Genomic DNA, 24,075 nt, shown 5'->3' on the forward strand with positions numbered 1-24,075 from the left:
GGGTTGTGGAGCGAGAAAGGCAGCAAGCCGGTGGGTCGTGGAGCGAGAAAGGCAGCAAGCCGGTGGGTCGTGGAGCGAGAAAGGCAGTAAGCCGGTGGGTCGTGGAGCGAGAAAGGCAGCAAGCCGGTGGGTCGTGGAGCGAGAAAGGCAGCAAGCTGGTGGGTCTTGGAGCGAGAAAGGCAGCAAGCTGTGGGTCGTGGAGCGAGAAAGGCAGCAAGCCGGTGGGTCGTGGAGCGAGAAAGGCAGCAAGCCGGTGGGTCGTGGAGCGAGAAAGGCAGCAAGCCGGTGGGTCGTGGAGCGAGAAAGGCAGCAAGCTGGTGGGTCGTGGAGCGAGAAAGGCAGTAAGCCGGTGGGTCGTGGAGCGAGAAAGGCAGTAAGCCGGTGGGTCGTGGAGCGAGAAAGGCAGCAAGCCGGTGGGTCGTGGAGCAAGAAAAGCAGCAAGCCGGTGGGTCTTGGAGCGAGAAAGGCAGCAAGCCGGTGGGTCGTGGAGCGAGAAAGGCAGCAAGCCGGTGGGTCGTGGAGCGAGAAAGGCAGCAAGCCGGTGGGTCGTGGAGCGAGAAAGGCAGCAAGCCGGTGGGTCGTGGAGCGAGAAAGGCAGCAAGCCGGTGGGTCGTGGAGCGAGAAAGGCAGTAAGCCGGTGGGTCGTGGAGCGAGAAAGGCAGCAAGCCGGTGGGTCGTGGAGCGAGAAAGGCAGCAAGCGGGTGGGTCGTGGAGCGAGAAAGGCAGCAAGCCGGTGGGTCGCGGAGCGAGAAAGGTAGTAAGCTGGTGGGTCGTGGAGCGAGAAAGGCAGCAAGCAGGTGGGTCGTGGAGCGAGAAAGGCAGCAAGCCGGTGGGTCGTGGAGCGAGAAAGGCAGCAAGCCGGTGGGTCGTGGAGCGAGAAAGGCAGTAAGCCGGTGGGTCGTGGAGCGAGAAAGGCAGCAAGCCGGTGGGTCGTGGAGCGAGAAAGGCAGCAAGCCGGTGGGTCGCGGAGCGAGAAAGGTAGTAAGCTGGTGGGTCGTGGAGCGAGAAAGGCAGCAAGCCGGTGGGTCGTGGAGCGAGAAAGGCAGCAAGCCGGTGGGTCGTGGAGCGAGAAAGGCAGCAAGCCGGTGGGTCGCGGAGCGAGAAAGGTAGTAAGCTGGTGGGTCGTGGAGCGAGAAAGGCAGCAAGCAGGTGGGTCGTGGAACGAGAAAGGCAGCAAGCCGGTGGGTCATGGAGCGAGAAAGGCAGTAAGCCGGTGGGTCGTGGAGCGAGAAAGGCAGCAAGCCGGTGGGTCGTGGAGCGAGAAAGGCAGCAAGCCGGTGGGTCGTGGAGCGAGAAAGGCAGCAAGCCGGTGGGTCGTGGAGCGAGAAAGGCAGTAAGCTGGTGGGTCGTGGAGCGAGAAAGGCAGCAAGCCGGTGGGTCGTGGAGCGAGAAAGGCAGCAAGCCGGTGGGTCGTGGAGCGAGAAAGGCAGCAAGCCGGTGGGTCGTGGAGCGAGAAAGGCAGCAAGCCGGTGGGTCGTGGAGTGAGAAAGGCAGCAAGCGGGTGGGTCGTGGAACGAGAAAGGCAGCAAGCCGGTGGGTCGTGGAGTGAGAAAGGCAGCAAGCCGGTGGGTCGTGGAGTGAGAAAGGCAGCAAGCCGGTGGGTCGTGGAGCGAGAAAGGCAGCAAGCTGGTGGGTCGTGGAGCGAGAAAGGCAGCAAGCTGGTGGGTCGTGGAGCGAGAAAGGCAGCAAGCCGGTGGGTCGTGGAGCAGGAGAGATAGGCAAGCCAGAGATTTGATGAGTTGGAGTAAGTAGAAACAGGCAACATATTTATTTTTTATTTCTACATTTATTTTATCCTAACAGTTATTTAATTTATGAATATTGAAATGTAGCAATGTAAAACACCTCAACATGTTTTAATGCTGTTTTCTGATAAGAAAGGTCCTACAGCACCAACTATTGTTTTTACATTGGTTATAATGGGAAAATTCGATTCACTTAACATCGTTTAATTTAAAGTTGTACTTATCAGAACACAACCACAACATTAAACAAGAACCTATTGCACTCATTTACAATATGACTCTCTGTGCCTGAGCAGAGCTGACCAAGATTGGTGAGATGGAAAGTGAAATACATGGAAGCAAATTTACCTTCCTCCTTGGCTGAAATCTCTTCTGGGTTACTTTCGCTATCAGCCTCATATCCTTCCTCTTCTGCAAAAATCCTCATGTTACAATATTGTGGTTCTTCTGTCTCCTCTGAAAGATCACCCATCTGTAGGGCTGCATCACTATTTATTTTCTGTTGCTGTGGAATAAATGAAAGTTAGCAAGCCCTTATACATTGATAGCCATTCCATTTTAAAATCAAACCATGGCATTTCAATGAGCAAATCAAATCAGCTTTTTGTTAGAGTAGCATCCAGCTTCCAAACAGTATTCACAAATTCTCACTGCATTCCCAGAATTAGCAGATAATGTGCACTGGGAACCCTCCCATAGTGTGTTGTGGTTGGGGGGGCGCGCAGCCGTCGGGGGCCTCTGAGATCAGGACACCATCTCTCGCGATACTGAGGAGTTCCAGCAAGCAGAGCACCTTGGTGTAGAAAACAGAGCTGGGACTTCCGGTGGCAGCCATGGTGTGAGTGATCGCACACAGGGCAGCACCTGCTTGAAGGCAAAGTAAAGAGCTCATTTTACCTGAAATTGGGTGCAACATCGATAGAAAAGTGTAACTGAAGGTCGGAGAAGTTCCCCCCGGGAGTGCCATGTCTGCTGGTTACCAAACCCGGCAGGTGGTGAAGGACCTGGCCAAGGGGTTGGAAGAGATTTGTGGCGCAGCAACCAGTGGAAGGATGGCAGAGGCTGAATGGCTAGTGCAAGTAACAAAGCCCCAGATGGCCTTCATCAAGGAAGAGTTCAGCCAGCAGAGGGAGATGCAGGAGGATCGCTTGAAGGCCATCGAAGGGGCTGTGGCACCCCTGAAGGGCCTAATGGAGAGGGTGGAAAATCTTTGGAGGCACAGGGGCCGCAGATCCGAGAGATTGAGAGAGTGATGTCAGACCACAGCGATCGGGTGGTGGCAGTGGAGGCGGAGGTGGGGCTCTTAGGAGATCTTTGCAAAATGTTGAGAGCAAAGGTGGATGATCAGGAAAATAGATTGAGAAGGCATAATCTGGGGATAGTGGGCCTGCCTGAAGGTGTGGAAGGTGCGAGTGCCACGGGGTACGTTTCGAGGATGCTGGCTGGGACTGGTGGAGGAGAGGGTGTTGGATAAAGCCCCTGAAGTGGACAGAGCACACAGGTCTCTGAGGCAGAACCCTAGAGCGGAGGAGCCGCCACGGGCGGTGATCGTGAGACTCCATAAGTTCGTGGAGAAAGAGAAGATTCGGAAGTGAGCCAGGGAGAAGCGCAACTGTGAATGAGAGGGGAACAAGGTCCAAATATACCAGGACATTGGAGATCAGCTGGCAAAACGGCGTGCGGGGTTCAACAAAGCCATGGGGGTGCTAAGGTAAGGTTTGGTGTGCTTTACCCGGCAAAGCTTTGGGTGATGTATAAAGGCCGGCAATACTATTTTGAGACCCCAGAAGCGGCCAATGACTTTATCAAGGAGTATAAATGTACATAAATCTCAAAAATAAATTCTGAACAAACAATTACAAGTTATGCTTCCATGTAACAATATTGCTAGGTTTTGGCCTACTTCTGTGCTCACCTATTCATGATTGTTTCATTATGATGAATAGGAGAAGATATATGGGCTGACAAATGCAGGGGTGAAAAACCCTGACTTGCATCCATTCATGTCCTTAATTTGGTGCAAACACATTTGGCATTGTTCTCAGCTATTTCAGAAGGAAATCTTGATTCATCAAGGATTATAACTGTTTTCCAGTTGTGGTGTTGGATGTGTTGATTATGCATATTAAATTGAAGCAATAGATGGATAGTTGAAAATATTTTGAGTAAATATTTTTCTGCACTTCTTCCACTTTATCTTATTTTGGAATCCTAAGGCAACCAATTTTAATTTTTTAAGAGGGTAATGTATATGTAGAAGTGGTCTGTCACAAATGAAAATTGGGCACATATTACCTGCCAATATTTAGAGATATTTCAATGGCTTCATGAATAATCATGCTTTTAGATGTCCAGTCAAAACTTAAGGGCAGCATGGTAGCACAAGTAGATAGCACTGTGGCTTCATAGCACCAGGATCCCAGGTTTGATTCCCCGCTGGGTCACTGTCTGTGCGGATTCTCCCAGGTGTCTGCGTGGGTTTCCTCCGGGTACTCCGGTTTCCTCCCACAGTCCAAAGACGTGCAGGTTAGGTGGATTGGCCATGCTAAATTGCCCTTAATGGCCAAAAAGGTTAGATGGGGTTATTGGGTTAAGGGGATGGGGTGGAAGTGAGGGCTTAAGTGGGTCGGTGCAGACTCGATGGGCCGAATGGCCTCCTTCTGCACTGTGTGTTCTATGTTATGTCCTATAAACTGGGGGAGAACTGAACTGAATAATTCTGGGAGACTGAGGTGTTGGCACTTTGAAGTAATTTGGAACACGGGTAGAGTGGCGTTGGAGGGAGTGAGGGGTTTTCTTATCCTCCGATGTGGAGTCATTTTATCTGTTTTTTTAAACTGTTGGATTGACAAAGGGTAGCAGGGGTGAAAAGTCTGTAAGGGAATGGCTGTCCCTGTCCCCACACCTCCTGCCTGGGGCTGGGTGTTTTCTTTTTCTGTTTGTTCTTGGGAAGGTGACCTGTGGTTCGAGATGAGTCTTTGATGGGGTGGAGAGGGTTAGGTCGACGAGGAGCCTTCTTCACAGAACAGAGAGGCGAGGATGGGGAGGGTCAGTGGTAGAAGTCTTTGGGCAAGAGTTATCACGCTGGCAGGTACTGCTGGTGAACAGAAGTGAGGTGGGGGAGAAGCCCAAGAGAGTTGGCCGTAGGGGGGGGGGGGGGGGGGGGAAGGGGGTGGGGAAGGGGGTGGGGAGGAGGAAGGGGAGGAGGAAAAGGAGGATGACGCGACGAGGCGAAGTTGGAGAACAAACATGGTCATGGGCGGAGAAAGGGGCCATCTTGGATGGGCCAGGTATAGGGTGAAATTAACTGGGTAGAGCCAAAAAGGGAGGATGGCAGATAGTAGAGGAGAATGGAGGCGTAAACCCCCCGGTAAGGCTGCTAACTTGGAACATGCGAGGGCTCAATTGACCAGTCAAAAGATCTCGGGTCTTTGCACACCTTAGGAGCTTGAAAGCGGAGGTGGTCTTTCTGCAGGAGACGCACCTCCACGTGAAGGACCAGGTTAGGCTAAGGAAGGGGCAGGTGGGTCAGGATTTCCACTCGGGCTTTAATTCAAAGTCGCGGGGAGTGGCAATTTTGATGAGTAAGAAAATGGGGTTTGTGAGCAGGAAGGTAGTGAGGGGCCCGGGTGGGAGATATGTGATTTTGTGTGGGGTATTAGAAGTGACGCCAATAGTTTTGGTAATATGAATGCACCGAATTGGGACGATGCACGTTTTATGAAGGGGTTGCGATCAGCAATCCCGGTCTTGACCACTCGTCAGTTGATTAAAGGAGAAGATTTCAGTTGTGTCCTAGAGCCGAGGGTAGATAGGCCGAGCTCCAGGTCAATGGGTAGGGTCCAAATGGCAAGGAGCTGGGTGGGTTCATGGAAAACTTTGATATGATGGACCCGTGGCACTTCAAGAACCCAGGAGGAAGGGGGTATTCCTTTTTTCCCCCGCATGTGTACAGGGTATATTCCAGAATTAACTTTTTTGTGGTGAGCCGGGAGATTTTGGTCGGGATGGATGGGGCAGATTACGCGGGGATAGTAATCTCGGACCATGCGCCACATTGGCTGGAGATTCAGTTTATATCGGGATGGGAGCAGAGGCCGGGGTGGAGACTCGATTCGAGGCTGTTGGCAGATAGAGGATTTTGTGACAAAGTGCGGGCTGTGATTAAAGATTAAGTACAAAGAACAAAGAACAAAGAAATGTACAGCACAGGAACAGGCCCTTCGGCCCTCCAAGCCCGTGCCGACCATACTGCCCGACTAAACTACAATCTTCTACACTTCCTGGGTCCGTATCCTTCTATTCCCATCCTATTCATATATTTGTCAAGATGCCCCTTAAATGTCCCTATCGTCCCTGCTTCCACTACCTCCTCCGGTAGTGAGTTCCAGGCACCCACTACCCTCTGCGTAAAAAACTTGCCTCGTACATCTACTCTAAACTTTGCTCCTCTCACCTTAAACCTATGCCCCCTAGTAATTGACCCCTCTACCCTGGGGAAAAGCCTCTGACTATCCACTCTGTCTATGCCCCTCATAATTTTGTATACCTCTATCAGGTCGCCCCTCAACCTCCTTCGTTCCAGTGAGAACAAACCGAGTTTATTCAATCGCTCCTCATAGCTTATGCCCTCCATACCAGGCAACATTCTGGTAAATCTCTTCTGCACCCTCTCTAAAGCCTCCACATCCTTCTGGTAGTGTGGCGACCAGAATTGAACACTATACTCCAAGTGTGGCCTAACTAAGGTTCTATACAGCTGCAACATGACTTGCCAATTCTTATACTCAATGCCCCGGCCAATGAAGGCAAGCATGGCGTATGCCTTCTTGACTACCTTCTCCACCTGTGTTGCCCCTTTCAATGACCTGTGGACCTGTACTCCTAGATCTCTTTGACTTTCAATACTCTTGAGGGTTCTACCATTCACTGTATATTCCCTACCTGCATTAGCCCTTCCAAAATGCATTACCTCACATTTGTCCGGATTAAACTCCATCTGCCATCTCTCCGCCCAAGTCTCCAGACAATCTAAATCCTGCTGTATCCTCAGACAGTCCTCATCGCTATCCGCAATTCCACCAACCTTTGTGTCGTCTGCAAACTTACTAATCAGACCAGTTACATTTTCCTCCAAATCATTTATATATACTACAAAGAGCAAAGGTCCCAGTACTGATCCCTGTGGAACACCACTGGTCACAGCCCTCCAATTAGAAAAGCATCCCTCCATTGCTACCCTCTGCCTTCTATGGCCTAGCCAGTTCTGTATCCACCTTGCCAGTTCACCCCTGATCCCGTGTGACTTCACCTTTTGTACTAGTCTACCATGAGGGACCTTGTCAAAGGCCTTACTGAAGTCCATATAGACAACATCTACTGCCCTACCTGCATCAATCATCTTAGTGACCTCCTCGAAAAACTCTATCAAGTTAGTGAGACACGACCTCCCCTTCACAAAACCGTGCTGCCTCTCACTAATACGTCCATTTGCTTCCAAATGGGAGTAGATCCTGTCTCGAAGAATTCTCTCCAGTAATTTCCCTACCACTGAAGTAAGGCTCACCGGCCTGTAGTTCCCGGGATTATCCTTGCTACCCTTCTTAAACAAAGGAACAACATTGGCTATTCTCCAGTCCTCCGGGACATCCCCTGAAGACAGCGAGGATCCAAAGATTTCTGTCAAGGCCTCGGCAATTTCCTCTCCAGCCTCCTTCAGTATTCTGGGGTAGATCCCATCAGGCCCTGGGGACTTATCTACCTTAATATTTTTTAAGACACCCAACACCTCGTCTTTTTGGATCACAATGTGACCCAGGCTATCTACACCCCCTTCTCCAGACTCAACATCTACCAATTCCTTCTCTTTGGTGAATACTGATGCAAAGTATTCATTTAGTACCTCGCCCATTTCCTCTGGCTCCACACATAGATTCCCTTGCCTATCCTTCAGTGGGCCAACCCTTTCCCTGGCTACCCTCTTGTTTTTTATGTACGTGTAAAAAGCCTTGGGATTTTCCTTAACCCTATTTGCCAATGACTTTTCATGACCCCTTCTAGCCCTCCTGACTCCTTGCTTAAGTTCCTTCCTACTTTCCTTATATGCCACACAGGCTTCGTCTGTTCCCAGCCTTTTAGCCCTGACAAATGCCTCCTTTTTCTTTTTGACGAGGCCTACAATATCACTCGTCATCCAAGGTTCCCGAAAATTGCCGTATTTATCTTTCTTCCTCACAGGAACATGCCTGTCCTGTATTCCTTTCAACTGACACTTGAAAGCCTCCCACATGTCAGATGTTGATTTGCCCTCAAACATCCGCCCCCAATCTATGTTCTTCAGTTCCCGCCTAATATTGTTATAATTAGCCTTCCCCCAATTTAGCACATTCATCCTCGGACCACTCTTATCCTTGTCCACCAGTACTTTAAAACTTACTGAATTGTGGTCACTGTTACCGAAATGCTCCCCTACTGAAACATCTACCACCTGGCCGGGCTCATTCCCCAATACCAGGTCCAGTACCGCCCCTTCCCTAGTTGGACTGTTTACATATTGTTTTAAGAAGCCCTCCTGGATGCTCCTTACAAACTCCGCCCCATCTAAGCCCCTGGCACTAAGTGAGTCCCAGTCAATATTGGGGAAGTTGAAGTCTCCCATCACCACAACCCTGTTGTTTTTACTCTTTTCCAAAATCTGTCTACCTATCTGCTCCTCTATCTCCCGCTGGCTGTTGGGAGGCCTGTAGTATACCCCCAACATTGTGACTGCACCCTTCTTATTCCTGATCTCTACCCATATAGCCTCAGTAGAATTGAACCAAAACGGGGCTGTGTCGGTGGCCACTTTTTGGGAAGCGCTAAAAGTTGTGGTTCATGGGGAGATTATCTCGTTCAAGGCTCATGCGGATAGGAAAAGGAGGGAGGAATATGAACAGCGAATGTATGGGGTGGTGGAGGTAAATAGTGAGTACTCGAGGGTGCCCACCACGGAGGGATTGGTGAGGAGGCAAAAATTACAGGGGAAATTTGATAGGTTGACGACAGGGCGGGCGGTAGGACAGCTGCGTAGTGCAAGAGGGATGCAGTACGAATACGGAGAGAAGGCGAGTCGAATGTTAGTGCATCAGCTGCAGAGGCAGGTCGCCGCCAGGGAAATATTGAAAATATGGACTGGGGCAGGGCATGTGGTGTCGGAGCCAGGAAGATAAATAAGCCATTTAGGGATTATCAGGGGATGCACAGGGTGGACCCAGAGGGTGAAGAGGGGGACATGGGACGGTTCTTAGATGAACTGGAGTTTCCACAGCTGGAGGAAGTGAAGAGGCGGGCGCTAGGGGAGCCCCTGGGGCCGAGGGAGATATTAGACAGTATAACGGGTATGAAGTCGGGCAAGGTCCCGGAGCCCGATGGCTACCCGGCGGAAATTTATAAGGTGTTTGCGACGAAACTGGCACCACATCTTGTGGGGGAGGGATTAATGAGGCGTTGGAGAAGGGGGAGCTGCCAGAGGCGATGATACAGGCAACGATCACATTAATAGCAAAAAAGGGGAAGGATCCGTTGGAATGTGGGTCGTAAAGGCCCACATCGTTGTTAAATACAGATGTGAAAGTGCTGGCTAAGTTGGTAGGGGGAAGGACGGAAGGTTGAGTCTCGGGGGTGGCTGCGGAGAGTCAAACAGGCTTCGTAAAGGGCAGGCAGCTCTCTAGCAATACAAGGAGGTTGTTAAATGTGATTATGATCCCGTCGGGAGCTCAGGTACCAGAGGTAGTGGTGTCCATGGATACAGAGAAGGCATTTGACTGGGTGGAGTGGCGGTACCTGTTTGAGGTCCTGGAAGGTTTGGGTTTGGGCCAAAGTTTGTGGCATGGGTGCGCCTGTTATATGTTGCACCGAGGGCGAGTGTGCGGACCAATGACGTGGGCTCACGAAACATTGAACTACACAGGGGAACAAGGCGGGGGTGCCCGATGTCCCACTGTGGTTTGCGCTGGCTATAGAGCTTCTGGTAATGAATGGCTCTTTGGGGTCGGCAGAGTGTCAACAGATTACATGGGGACGAAGGGAGCATCGGGTGTTGCTCTATGCTGATGACCTACTGTTGTATGTTTCGAACCGCTGGAGAGCGTAGAGGATCCTGGGCCTGTTGGGGAAATTTGGAGCGTTCTCAGGATATAAGTTAAATGTGGGGAAAAGAGAAGTGTTCCCGGTGAATGTTGGGTCAGCGAGCCAATTTAGGAAGGATGCCATTTAAGGTGGCCAGAGACAGGTTTAGATACCTGGGATCCTGGTAGCGAGGAAATGGGCAATACTTCACAAATGGAATTAACAAAACTGATGGAGGAGGCTAGGGAGGATCTCAAGAGATGGGACACACTGCACTTGACTTTGGCAGGGGGGGTCCAAGTGGTGAAGATGAACATTCTGCCGAAGTTCCTTTTCATATTCCAGACACTCCCGATCTTTATACCGCAGGCCTTCTTTCGGAAACTGGACACAATTATTTTGGAAGGTATGGGCAGGGAAGGTGCCACAGGTTAAGGGGACCCTGTTACAGAGGCAGCAATGAGGGTTGGTGTTGCTGAACCTGCTACATTACTATTAGGCGGCGTATGTGGAGAAGGTGAGGCGATGTGGGAAGGAGGGGGTAGAATGGGTTAGGATGGAGGAGGAATCTTGTAGGTGGTCCAACGTAAGGGCAATGGTGACGGCAGCGTTGCCAATAGTGCCAAGTAGATAGTCAGGGAGCCCGTAGGTGCAGTCCAGGGTGAAGATCTGGAACCAGCTGAGGAGGCACTTTAGGATAGAGGGGAGGTCGTTGTTACGTTGTGCGAAAATCACGATTTTGAGTCAGGGGATAGATGGCATGTATAGGAATTGGAGAGAAGTGGGGCTGGTTAAGGTGAGGGATTTGTATCTGGAAGAAGTATAGATGAATTAAAGGAGAGGGTAGAGCTCCCGAGAGGAAGTGAGTTTAGGACCTGCAGGTAAGGCACTGCGCGCGGAAGGTTTGGAAAGAGATCCTCAGGTTGCCGAGATACACCCTACTGAAGCAACTATTGCTTCCGGATGTGGAAGGGGAGGGGCAGGACAGTATAACCCAGCATATGTATGACACCGACATCTTTTCACAAACTAAACAATGCACAGACTGTACTTAATTGACAAGAAACACAAACAACAGTCCAAACAGCAGACAAAATTCAATTTACATCTACTGATCTAAGCTTGCTGAGCATCTACAATTCCTGGTACACATGTAATACGAGGTTTGCAAAGCAATAACCTGAACAATACGTTGTTCATATACAAGTGATGTATATGGAAACAAAAATGGATGAACTGGGACCATATCATTTTGAACTGAGGTGTGCAGAAATTCTTGCCAAGGTCAATTTAGAGCAAATTCAATATAAAACAGAATCAGTGCCTTTATGTAAACTGATTTAATTGTTTACTTTCCTTACAAGGAGGAATAATCAGAAAATTGCACTGGAAAAGCAAATTATATTCTAGCAGCATTGCCCAGAAATTTCAGAATGATATCAATCATCAGCGCACGACAAAATTATGCTGAGCTTTGTTCAGCCTGTGCTGTGGGTGTACATAAATACATCATGACATTCTGGATTGGAACTCCCACAAATGGTCTACTTCCACTCAATTGTAACCTTTTCAATAAATGCCTTTTGTGCACAGTTTCCTGTTATGTCCGATGGCTTGCCATAGTCATATGACTTCTAATTATCATTCCATTGAGTGAAGGGCTGAGGTAGAAGCCATTTTATACACCACATGGAACAGGGTGTCAGGTGTGCACAACTGAAATGGAGTGCATTTTAATAGCTAGAAGACAGCTAGCCGCTGTAAGGTGTGGATCAAAAATTTTGATCCTAAACAGGGATACATTTCCAAGTCAGGAAGGTGAGTGACTTGGAGGAGAGCTTCCATATGGCGGTGTGCCCATGGATCTGCTGCCCTTGACCTGGTTTCATTAAATACTAACCACCTAAATTTCCCTGCTCATGTTAGCTGACACTTTAAATGCTTCCTTTGCCTCAGATACTATCACTGTATCATCAACCCCTCTTCAGAACACTTGACCTATCCTTGCAAATAAACTGCTGCCCCATCACCAACTTCCTTTCCTTCTGCATTGCCCTTGGATTTGTTGCGTCTTCTAAATACATGTGCATCCAATTCCATTTTCGATTCTCTCCAATTAGGTTTCCACCTTCATAACACCAAACTGGCCTGAACTGAAGTCACAAATTATACTATCTGTGACTGTGACCATAATCACTTCTCATTCTCCTCAATCTCGGAGAAGCCTCGAGTACAGTTGACAACACCATTCTCCTCCAAATCAAGAAACATGAGAACACAAGAAAACAGCAATAGAATATATGGTGCATCAAGCCTGCTCTGCCATTCATTTCAATCATGCTAAGGCAGCATGGCTGAGGACCCAGGTTCGATGTCTGTATGGAGTTTGCACATTCTGCCCGTGTGCGTGGGTCTCGCACCCGCAAACCAAAGATCTGCAGGTCAGGTGCATTAGCCACGCTAAATTGCCCTTTAAGTGGAAAAAAAATAATTGGGTAAAAAAAAGAAAAAAAAATTTAAATTTAAAATCATGGCTGATATCTGGCTTCAACTCCACTTTCTCACCCGCTCCCCACATCCCTCGATTCTGTGAAATATCAAAGATCTGTCCAGCCCAGTAAATATATTCAACTACGGAACATCCACAACCTTCTGGGGTAGAGAATTCCAAAGATTCACAAATCTTTGAGTTCAGCCATGTCTCCTCCATCCTTATCCTGAGACTGTGCCCTGTGTTTTAGAGTCCCTGACGAGTGGAAACAATCTCTCAGCATCTACCCCATCAAGCCCCTTCAGAATCTTGTAATGTTTTATCTCTCATTCTTCTAAACTCCAGAGATTATAGGCCCAATTTATTTAGCCAATAAGGCAACCATCTCCAACCAGCCAAACCCTCACCTCTGTTCCTCAAGTTAAACAATGGGAACACTGAAAGCATCATCTTTGTCTCCACCACAAATTTTGTACGCTTGACACTGATTTCATGATCCTTCCCTGACCACTGCCTCATGATGAAATAATTGCTTGCAACCTGACCACCTTATTTAACTTCAAGCTGAGCTAAAAATCAGATTTCTCTACGAAACAAAGACCACCTACTTCCACCTCCACACCAGCACCAGTCACCCCCACAACCCAGCAGGAACACTCATCCATGTCTTTATCACTGGATAAAAGCAAATTACTGTGGATGCTGGAATCTGAAACGAAAGAGAAAATGCTGGAAAATTTCAGCAAGTCTGGCAGCATCTGTAGGGAGAGAAAAGAGCTAACATTTCGAGTCCGATGACTCTTTGTCAAAGCTTTGACAAAGAGTCATCGGACTCGAAAAGTTAGCTCTTTTCTCTCCCTACAGATGCTGCCAGACTTGCTGAGATTTTCCAGCATTTTCTCTTTCATGTCTTTATCACCCCCAGACTTGACTATTCCCCTCTCTTACCCTCACCAAATTTGAATCCATCCAAAACATCAGTTGCTCATATTCCTGTCCTTGATGATCTTATGTTTAAATCTCTTCAGGGACGGCACGGTGGTGCAGTGGTTAGCACTGCTGCCTACGGCGCTGAGGACCCAGGTTCGATCCGGCCCTGGGTTACTTGTCGGTGTGGAGTTTGCACATTCTCCCCGTGACTGTGGTTTTCACCCCCACAACCCAAAGGTATGCATGGTAGGTGGATTGGCCACACTAATTTGTCCTTTAATTGGGAAAAAAATTATTGGATACTTGAAATTTTTTAAAATCCCTTCATGGGCTTGCCACTTCACAACAATGGAGACTCCTCCAACCCTATAATCTCTCCACCCTGAACTCTGAATTTTGTTTTCCGTGGCCTTGCACATTCCCCACATTTTCCCCACCATTGGCAGGCATGCCTTAAGCTGTCTAAATTTCATTGTTCAAAATTCCCTCCCTATCGCTTCTCGGCCTATTGGCTAAGATGTGCGTGGGATCAGGTGTAATGCCTGGATCTGGTATGTCTCTCTTGTGGGGACCGTGAATTGGATTCAATTTGAATTGTTTTTTGGAGCAGGCAAGGAGTTGGATTAGGGGTTTGCCCCTGTCCACACTCTGAACTCTGGCTTTGAAACTCTGATAAAAGTAATAAAAAATTTTTAAATAATTCCCTCCCTAAACCCCTTCATCTCCCTCCCCATTTTTAAGACTCTACTTAAACATTTTCATCACCCTTCCTTATATTTTAATTGACTGGGATTCTAGTTACACCTCTGTGAAGCTCTATGTAAGTGCAACAAAACTAAAATTCAGAAACAGGACTTTCCTGGTAGACCACTGAATTTATTTATTCCTGCCTCAACTTTTTGTCCCCTTGTTCAGTTTCTCCCCACCTACATCTGTGAATCTTCTGATGCCCCTCATTTCAACAACTTCAGGTTTCCTGGCCCTAAGCATCAGCTCTTTACAATGAGCATCTAATCTCTCTACATCTCTATCCTCCATCAGGGGTCTGAGGATTGTCCGCTTCTTCCTTGATCAGAAGCCCAAACACCACCAGCACCACCCTCCATTACCTGGCTGACCTTGTTTTCTCAAGGAACAACTTCCTTTAACTTATCTCATTTCCTCCAAATAAAAGGTAATGCTATGAGTACATGCAAAGGTCCTAGCTGTGCATGTCTTTTTGTAGGATATTTGGAACATTTCACATTCCTGTCCCACTCAGAGCCCCTTCCTCAACTCTTTTTCTGGTACATTGGTTGCAACAACTTTGCTTCAAATTTCCTCCCTTTTCTCACATTCACATGGTCCAACTGCAACTCTTCACTTCCCTTCACCAACTTCCCTGTCTACGTTTCTATGGATAGGCTATCAACTAATATTCATCAAAAACCCACCGACTCATGTAGCAACCTCAACTGCACTTCCTCAGACTCTGCTTCCTGTAAGGACTTCATTCCATTTTCCCAACTTCTTCATTGCATCTGTTCTGATCATGCAAACTTTCCACAATAGTGCTTCTGATTCGCCTTCTTTTCTCCCAACCGAGGATTTTCACTTCACTGTGGTTGACAAGGCTCTCAACTGTTTCCTACCTATTTCGAACACATCTACTCTCATCTCTTTCCTTCTCTCCCAGAACCACAACTGGGTTCCCCTGATGCTCACCTTTCAGCCATCAGCCCGTATATTCAATGGATCATCCTCTAACATTCTCGCTAACTCCTGTGTGATGCTACCACCAAACATATTTTCCTCTTGTTATGGGCCAGGGTTTCGAGAACCCCAAAGTGTATCATGGAGTTCACCTGACCCACAACTTTGAATAGATTGTGGTTATGGGGAGCACACGGGCCCATTCTGCAGGTGTGGTGCAACAGAAATCTACAGTACTTTTAAATTAAAACAATGCTTATTTATGAAACCAGTTAACACTTCATAAACCCACAGTAAACATCTTAACTATCAACACCAATAAATCCCACAAAGAATACAGTACTCTCTAAGTAACTCTTGCAACATCCATAAGACAAGAAGAACCCCTTTTTACAGAAAGACATCAGGTTTAACTTCACTACTGAGAACAGTTACCACTTTGAAATCACCAAATGAACATTCATAAGCTTGCAGAGATTCATACACATATTGCTGTGACTGCAGATTCTCCAAATCTAAAACAAAACTAAACACACCCTGTAGCTGCGAGTCCAAAGTGAAAGTAAAATCAGACAGACAGCCCAGCTCCACCCACACACTGACATCACTGATAAACCCCCATTTCTTAAAGGTACTCTCACATGACACTCTCCCCCTCGCTGTTAGCATTTCAAAGCAATAATTCCACTGCACTGATCGACCCTGGTCCACTCCTCTATCATCCCCAACCCTTTCCATGCAAAAGCAGGAGATGCAATACTTGCCCTTTACCACCTTAGTTCTCACTGTCCAAGGCCCCAAAACCTCCTTCCAGAAAAAGCAGGGTTTTGCATGCGCTTCCTTCACTTTAGTATACTGTGTTCATTATTCACAATGTGTTTTCCATTGCAATGAAGAGACCAAACACAGACTGGGTCACCACTTTTGAGTCCCTCTGCTCAGTCTATAAGCATGACCACAAGCTTCTGGTTGCCTGTCAGTTCAATTTGGAGCCTTGCTTTCACACTGACATCTCCATCCTCGGCCTGCTTCAGTGTTTCATTGAAGTTCAACACAAGGTCAAGGAACAGCAATACATCTTTCGATTGTGTATTTCAAGGCCTTTTTGACTCAACATTGAGTTCAACAATTTCAGGCTGTATACTCAGAAACCACCACCTGCAGCACTTTCTTTGGTACATGCAGTCTTAATTTTGTTTTTCATGATTTTGCTTTTGGGTGCAGCTATTCACTATTCTGTCATTCCACCCATTCTGGACAAATCTTTTGGTTTGTTACTACAATTTTTACCATTCTTTCACCTTTATACTGTTAAATCCTGTCATTTATTCTCTCCTTCCCTCTATCATAAGCCAACTCTTTTTTTTTTTTAAAAACGCATTTTATTCAAACTTGTATCAAAGTAGGTTACAGCAAATAAACACCCCGGGAAATATTCTTCCCGACAATCAACTATACGGTTTGTACAGATTTTTCTCCTCCTCCCCCCCCCCCCCCCCCCCGCAACGAACAGCTCCTCAAACACGGTCACAAACATCCCCCACCTTTTCTCAAACGCCCCTGCTGAGCCCCTTAACTCATACTTTATCTTCTCCAACCGCAGGAAGTCGTACAGGTCACCCAACCAAGCTGCTGCCCCCGGTGGCGATGCCGACCGCCACTCCAGCAAAATTTGTCGTCATGCAATCAGAGAGGCAAAGGTCAAGACATCAGCCTTCCTCCTCTCCATGAGTTCTGGCTTCTCCGAATCCCCAAATATCGCCACCAAAGGGTCCGGGTCCACTCCCTCCTTCACTATTCTGGCTTACGCGAACACTCCCGCCCAGAATCTTCCCAATTTTTCACAACCCCAAAACATGTGCGCATGATTCGCTGGCCCCCGCCGACACCTCTCACACTCATCTGCTGCCCCCTGAAAGAACCCACTCATTCTCGCCCGAGTCATATGCACCCTGTGCACCACCTTAAACTGTATCAGGCTCATCCTTGCACAAGAGGAGGTCCCGTTTACCCTTCGCAGTGCCTCACTCCATACTCCCCAATTGATCTCCATTCCCAACTCCGCTTCCCATTTCTCCTTGATCTTCACCACCCACTCGCCTCCCTGCTTCCCCAACCACTTCTATATATCCCCAATTCTTCCCCCCCCTCCCACATCCTGAAGCAGCAGTCGCTCCAGCAGGGTATATCCCGGCAATCTAGGGAACCCTTTCCAGACCTTTCGTGCAAAGTCCCTAACCTGTAGATACCTGAACTCACTACCCCTGGGCAGTTCTACCCTCTCCATTAGCTCCTCCAGACTGGCAAACCCTTCCTCCAAATACAAATCCCTCACCTTGACCAGCCCACTTCCCTCCACCTCCTGTATACACTATCCATCCCCCCGGCTCAAACGCATGATTCTCGCACAGCGGCGTTAGCACCGACATCCCTTCCACCCTAAAATGCCTCCTCAGCTGATTCCATATCTTCACCGTGGACTGCACTACTGGGCTCCCTGAATACCTACTCGGAGCCATTGGCAATGCTGCCGTCACCATAGCCCTCAAACTAGACCCCTTACAAGATTCCTCCTCTATCCTAATCCACTCTACCCCTTCTCCTTCCCACCACCGCCGCACCTTGTCCACATTCGCCGCCCAATAATAATGAAGCAAGTTTGGCAACGCCAACCCCCCCTGCTGCCTCTGTAGCAGGGTCCTCCCCACCCTCGGCACCTTCCCCGCCCATACAAAGTCAGAGATGATTGTGTCCACTTTCCGAAAAAAGACCTTTGGTATAAAGATCGGGAGAGCCTGAAAGATAAACAAGAACTTCGGCAGAATATTCATTTTCAGCACTTGGACCCTCCCCGCCAATGTTAAGTATCCCACCTCTTAAGATCCTCCTGGCCTCCTCCACCAGCTTCGTTAAGTTCCACTTATGGAGCCCCGTCCATTGCCTCGCTACCTAAATCCCCAAGTACCTAAACCTATCCCCCGCTACCGTAAATCGCACCCCCCCTAAATTAGCCCACTGTGCCAGCTCATTCACCGGGAATACCTCGCTTTTACCTACATTCAGCTTGTATCCTGAGAACACTCCAAATCTCCCCAACAGGGCCATAATCCTTCCCATACTCTCCAACGGATCCGAAACATACAGCAGGAGGTCATCAGCATAGAGCAACACCCAATGCTCCCTCTGTCCCCTCATTATCCCCTGCCACTCTGCCAAACCCCTGAGAGCCAATGGCTCTATGGCCAGCACAAACAGCAGCTTGACAGCGGGCACCCCTGCCTCGTACCTATGTGTAAGTCAAAGCTTTGTGAGTTCATATCATCGTCCTCACCCTCGCTCTTGGCGCCACATACAGCAACCGCACCCATGCCACAAATCTCGGCCCAAACTCAAACCTTCCCAAAACTTCGAACAAGTACCTCCTCCACTCCACCCGATCAAATGCTTTCTCTGCGTCCATGGACACCACCAACTCCGGTACCAGAGCCCTCGACGGATTCATCACCACATTCAACAGCCGTCTTATATTACTCGCGAACTGCCTGCCCTTCACAAACCGGTTTGATCTTCTGAAACCATACCCGGGGCACAATCCTCCATCCTCCCCGCCAACAACTTAGCTAATACTTTCACATCCGTGTTCAAAAGTGAAATGGGTCTATACGGCCCACATTCCACCGGATTCTTCCCTTTTTTGAGGATTAGTGTAATTACTGCCTGCTTCATCGTCTCCCCCTTCTCCAGTGCTTCATTAAACGCCCCCAACAGAGGTGGTGCCAGGTCCGCCGCAAATTCCTTATAAAATTCTGCCGGGTACCCATCCAGCCCAGGGGCCTTCCCCGACTTCATACCCCTGATACAATCCAGCACCTCCCTCAGCCCCAGGGGCTCCTCCAATGCCTGCCTCTTTGCTTCCTCCACCTGGGGAAATTCCAGCTCGTCCAGAAACCACCCCATGTCCACCTCCTCTCCTCCTGGGTCTGCCTCATAAAGTCCGTTGTAATACTCTCTGAATGCCTCATTTATCTTCCCTGGCTCTGACACCACATCCTCTGCCTCAGTCCGGATCTTCAATGTTTCCCTGGACGCAGCCTTCCTCCGCAGCCGATGCGCCAGCATGCGGCTCGCCTTCTCCCCATACTCGTATTGCACCCCTCTTGCCCTACGCAGTTGCCCTATCGCCCTCCCCGTTGTCAGCCTGTCAAATTGCCCCTGCAACATTTTTCTCCTCGCCAATCCCTCCACGGTGGGCACCCTCGAATATTCCCTGTCCACCTCCACTATCTCGCTCACCTCAGACAGGGTCCCATGTCCACCATTTACCTTGCAGAAAGAGCAAGCAAGAAGAAAATCAAACTAACGTATAAAATTTGCTATTGTGGAGATTTGTGTTTAAGGCAAAGCAGTATTTTGATAACATTTTAACAGTGTGCACAAAGGGCAAAAAACTAGTTTAATTCAAGAAAGAAAACTTGCAATAAATATTTAACCTGACTGTAACTTAAAGCATCACCTTTTTTCTCTGCTGCTCAGCAGAACAGTCCACAGGACTTCCTCCCAGAGATACACTTTGTAAGGAATCAAAGAGAGGCTTCGCCAGGTCAGAATCAACAATACCAGAATGAGCAAGTAGATCTCTCATTTCAGTCACTATTTCATCCAGAGAAAGGTTCTGGGATTTAAGAAATAGAAAATTTTAATTTAATAAGTAACATTCTAATTCTTGTAGCACACAAATACGGTTACTAAGCTCTGGAACTCCCTTCCGATACTCTCCGCCTTCTTCAAGATGCTTCTTAAAACTAACCTCTTTGGCCAAACCTTTGATCACTTGCACTACCACCTCTTTGTGTGCTCTGCTGAGAAATTGTTTGGTTATGTTCTTGTGAAGCACCTCGAGATGTTTTACCACATTGAAGGCGCTATATAAATACAATTTATGCCGCTGCTCCTAAAACCTTTATCCAGCAATGGTATTAACAACATCCATGAACTGATCAGTGTCATCCTAACAAAAAGGATAGTAAAGATGAGTAACAAAATACTTTGTGTGCTTTTGAAGGCAAGGAGAGAAGGCCGGAAGGTTTAAGTAGAATATAAGTAGACGATCAAGGTGAACGTACTACCAAGGTTCCTCCTGCTTAGATCCTTTCCGACCTTCATCCACAAGGCCTTTTTCAAAAACGTAGACAGTCTAATCATGGCATTTGTGTGGGGGGTAAGAACCCGAGAATTCCCAAACCGACTCTGCATAGAAGGAAAATCAAAGGGGGCTTGGCCTTACCGAATCTACAATACTACCACTGGGCAGAACCGGCAGAAAGAGTGAGGGGATGGGCACAAGAACCCGACACAGATTGGGTACAAATGGAGAAGGCATCCTGTAAAGGAACGATCCTCTGGCCCTGGCTACAGCAGCACTCCCATCCTCCTCAGCAAGATACACAACGAGCCCAGTGGTAGCGGCCACGCTGAGAACGTGGACCCAGTTGAAACAACACTTGGGGATAACTAAAATGTCCCACGTGGCCCCCATCTGCGACAATCACAGATTCCCCTCAACCATGCTGGATACTACCTTCAAAAGATGGAGGCGGGACGGGGGCACACTGACGGTCGGGGACTTCTACGTAGGGTTCAGACTGGCGACACTGGACGAACTGATGAGGAAGTGGAAACTAACAAAAGGACAGGAATTGAGGCACCACCAAATAAAACATTTCCTCCCCAAAGAGACAATAGGTATCCCGGGGCCCCAGAAAACACACTACTAGAAGACCTGATAGGCACAAGCAGCGAGAAGTGGGGGCTATGTGGGAAAACATACGGACAACTACTGGACAGAGCTTGAACACCACTAGATGAGACCAGACAAAAATGGGAGGACGCTCGGGGGACAGAGGTAGGGTGGTACTCTGGAGCGAAGCACTGAGCAGGACCAACTCCACCTCCTCCTGCGCAAGGCTAAGCCTAATGCAGCTCAAAGTGGTACACAGAGCGCACCTGACCAGAACCCGAATGAGCAGGTTTTTCCCGGAGGTGGAGGACAAATGTGAACAGTGCCAGAGGGGCCCGGCCAACCACACCATGTTTTGGGCCTGTCCCAAACTTGCTAAGTTCTTCTCCGAGGCAATGTCCAAGGTTGTGGAGGTGAGGGTGAAGCCATGCCCAATAGTGGCAATCTTCGGGGTATCCGAGCAAGGGTAGGAGGCTAGCGCCCTTGCTTTCACTTCCCTAATCGCACGGCGGAGAATCCTGCTCGGCTGGCGATCGGCAGCACACCCACAGCTGCAGACTAGCTCGCTGACCTCTCAAAATTTCTCCACCTGGAGAAGATTAGGACGCCATCCGAGGGTCGGAGGAAGGTTTCCTGGATACGTGGGGGCAGTTTGTCGGCATGTTCCAAAACCTGTTCAAGGCCAGCAACAAGGAGTAAGCTAAGAATAAATAAACAAGATGGATGAGGAACCAAAGGACTGCACAACCCGGGGGTGGAAGGAAGGTGGGGAAACCACAAGTGGGGGGGGAGAGACTATAGACCGAACCAGAGGGCAACGAAATGTACATAGAGACAGTTAAATGAAGGACAAAATAAACCTCTCTATACAATAACGTAAATTAGCAAGGGTAAGAAAATTGTAATGTATATACACAACCACTGTTTATAAACATGTGAAATGCCAATAAAAAGATTTCCCCCCAAAAAAGACTATGGGGCAGAGAGATAATCCACAAAAAAAAACTGGATCTACATGTCTGGTGTAAGGATAAGAGAACAGGGGAGGACTTCTGGTTGCGGCTATGCTGAGCTAAGTCGCATGTTCGGCAGCTCCCGCCAGAAACTGACTTTTGGGCTCGTTTGAGGGGCCCCAGCGGCATTTGTTCGACGGTTCCCAGTGTGGGAAGGTGACAGTAACATTTCCCCGGCACTGTACGGATTGGACCAGGAGCGGAGCGGTGAAAAAAGTAATTTTGGTGCAGCGAAAAGTGCGAGGGAGGACAGCCAAGGTGGCGGTAGGTGGAGACCAGGCAGCGTGGGCGCAGTGGGCGCAAGAACAGCAGGAGTTTCTCAAGCGCTGCTTCATGGAATTGAAAGCAGAGCTGCTGGAACCGATGAAGGCTTTGATCGACAAGCTGGCCGAGGCCCAGAAGGCCCAAGGGGCGGCGATCCGAGAGATGTGGCAGACGGCCTCGGAGAATGAGGCCGAGATATTGGGCCTGCCGGTGAAGGTGGAGGCGCACGAGGCGCTGCATAAGAAATGGCAGGAGAAGTTCGAGGACATGGAGAATCGGTCGAGGAGGAAGAACCTGCGGATTCTGGGTCTTCCGGAGGGAGTGGAGGGGTCGGATGCTGGCGCATATGTGGTCACGATGCTGAACACGTTGATGGGCACGGGTGCCTTCCCGAGACCTCTAACCAAGTCCTGGCGAGGAGGCCCAAGTCTAACGAGCCGCCACGGCGGTACTGGTGCGGTTCCACCGCTTGGTGGACAGGGAGTGTGTCCTAAGATGGGCATAAAAGGAGCGGAGCAGCAGGTGAATGCAGAAGCCGTATATACCAGGACTGGAGCGCGGAGGTGGCCAAGAAGAGAGCGGGGTACAATCGGGCTAAGGCGGTTCTGCATTGGAAGGGGGTGAAATTCAGGATGCTGCAGCCGGCGCGACTGTGGGTCACGTTTAAGGGCCGGCACCATTACTTTGAGACGCCGGAGGAGGCGTGGACCTTTATTCAGGCCGAAAAGTTGGACACGGACTGAGGGTCGGTTGTGAGGGGAGATCGCAGGGGGGCTACTGTGGTTACTGTGCTTTGGGGGATTTTGGGGGATGTTCTGCATTGTTTCCTTGGGTGCTGGGTGGGGTAGGGTGAATTGGTTCGCAGGGGGGGTTTTGTGAGAGTGTGCGTGTCGGTGGTTGGAAGGACGGGGCCCCGTTGGTGGGAGGGGAGATGGGATGCCCCAGGTGGGGGAGCTGGGATTAGGCCGCAAAAGGGAGATGCGGTAGAGAGGGCGGGCCGGTCTGATGGAAAGTGCGGGCTTTTTCCCGCACTAGGGAAGGAAGGGGGCAGTGTTGGAGAGGAGTGCCCCCTGGGGGGGGGGGGGACTTCAACACGGTACTGGATCCAGCATTAGACCGCTCCAGGTCCAGGACGGTTAAGAGGCCGGCGGCGGCCAAGGTGCTGAGGGGGTTTATGGACCAGATGGGAGGAGTCGACCCGTGGAGGTTTGTCAGGCCGGGGGCCAGGGAATTTTCTTTTTTTTCCCCACGTCCATAAAGCCTACTCCCGGATAGACTTCTTAGATATGAGCAGGGCACTAATTCAGAGGGTGGAGGGCACGGAGTATTCTGCCACAGCCATCTCAGACCATGCTCTGCATTGGGTGGAGCTGGAGCTAGGGGAGGAGAGGGAGCAACGCCCGCTGTGGCACCTGGATGTGGGCTTGCTGGCGGATGAGGTGGTGAGCGGGCGGATCCGGGGGTGCATTGAAAGATACCTAGAGGTGAACGATAATGGGGAGGTGCAGGTGGGGGTGGTCTGGGAGGCCCTGAAGGCGGTGATTAGGGGAGAGCTAATCTCCACTAGGGCCCACAAGGTGAAGGAGAGGAAAGAGAGGGAGAGATTGGTGGGGGAGATTTTAAGGGTGGATAGGAGGTATGCAGAGGTCCCCGAGAAGGGACTACTCAAGGAACGACGAAGCCTCCAGGCCGAGTTCGACCTGTTGACCACTAAGAAGGCAGAGGTGCATTGAAGGAAAGCGCAAGGGGGGGGGATTTTTGGATCGTCTGAGGTTCCTGAGGGTGGAGGAGTAGCAGGTGGCTGGGCTTGGGGCACCGGTAGGGCTGGAGGAGCTGACTAAGGGGCTGGGGAGTATGCAGGCGGGGAAGCCACCGGGGCTAGATGGGTTCCCGGTGGGATTTTACTGGAAGTACATGGACCTGCTGGGCCCTCTATTAGTGAGGACTTTTAATGAGGCGAGGGAGGGGGGGGCCCTACCCCCGACGACGTCCAGGGCGATGATCTCGCTGATCTCGAAACGGGACAAGGACCCATTACAGTGTGGATCGTATAGGCCAATCTCTCTCCTCAATGTGGACGCGAAGCTGTTAGCGAAG

General features: G+C 49.5%; 1 protein-coding gene across 3 annotated transcripts in view; it reads right to left on the reverse strand.

Moving 5' to 3' along the window:
• The window catches only part of lyst (lysosomal trafficking regulator), a 482,598-nt gene that overhangs the window by 268,375 nt on the left and 190,148 nt on the right, over positions 1 to 24,075 (reverse strand). For all 3 annotated transcript variants that reach the window (XM_072498518.1, XM_072498516.1, XM_072498517.1), the window contains 2 exons: positions 19,478 to 19,636; positions 2,094 to 2,250 (listed from right to left, as the gene is read on the reverse strand). In XM_072498518.1, coding sequence (XP_072354619.1) covers positions 2,094 to 2,250; positions 19,478 to 19,636 — 316 coding nt within the window. The remainder of the gene's footprint in view (positions 1 to 2,093; positions 2,251 to 19,477; positions 19,637 to 24,075) is intronic.

This window comes from Scyliorhinus torazame, chromosome 4 (genome assembly GCF_047496885.1).
Source record: "Scyliorhinus torazame isolate Kashiwa2021f chromosome 4, sScyTor2.1, whole genome shotgun sequence".
In the NCBI taxonomy this organism is placed as follows: domain Eukaryota; kingdom Metazoa; phylum Chordata; class Chondrichthyes; order Carcharhiniformes; family Scyliorhinidae; genus Scyliorhinus; species Scyliorhinus torazame.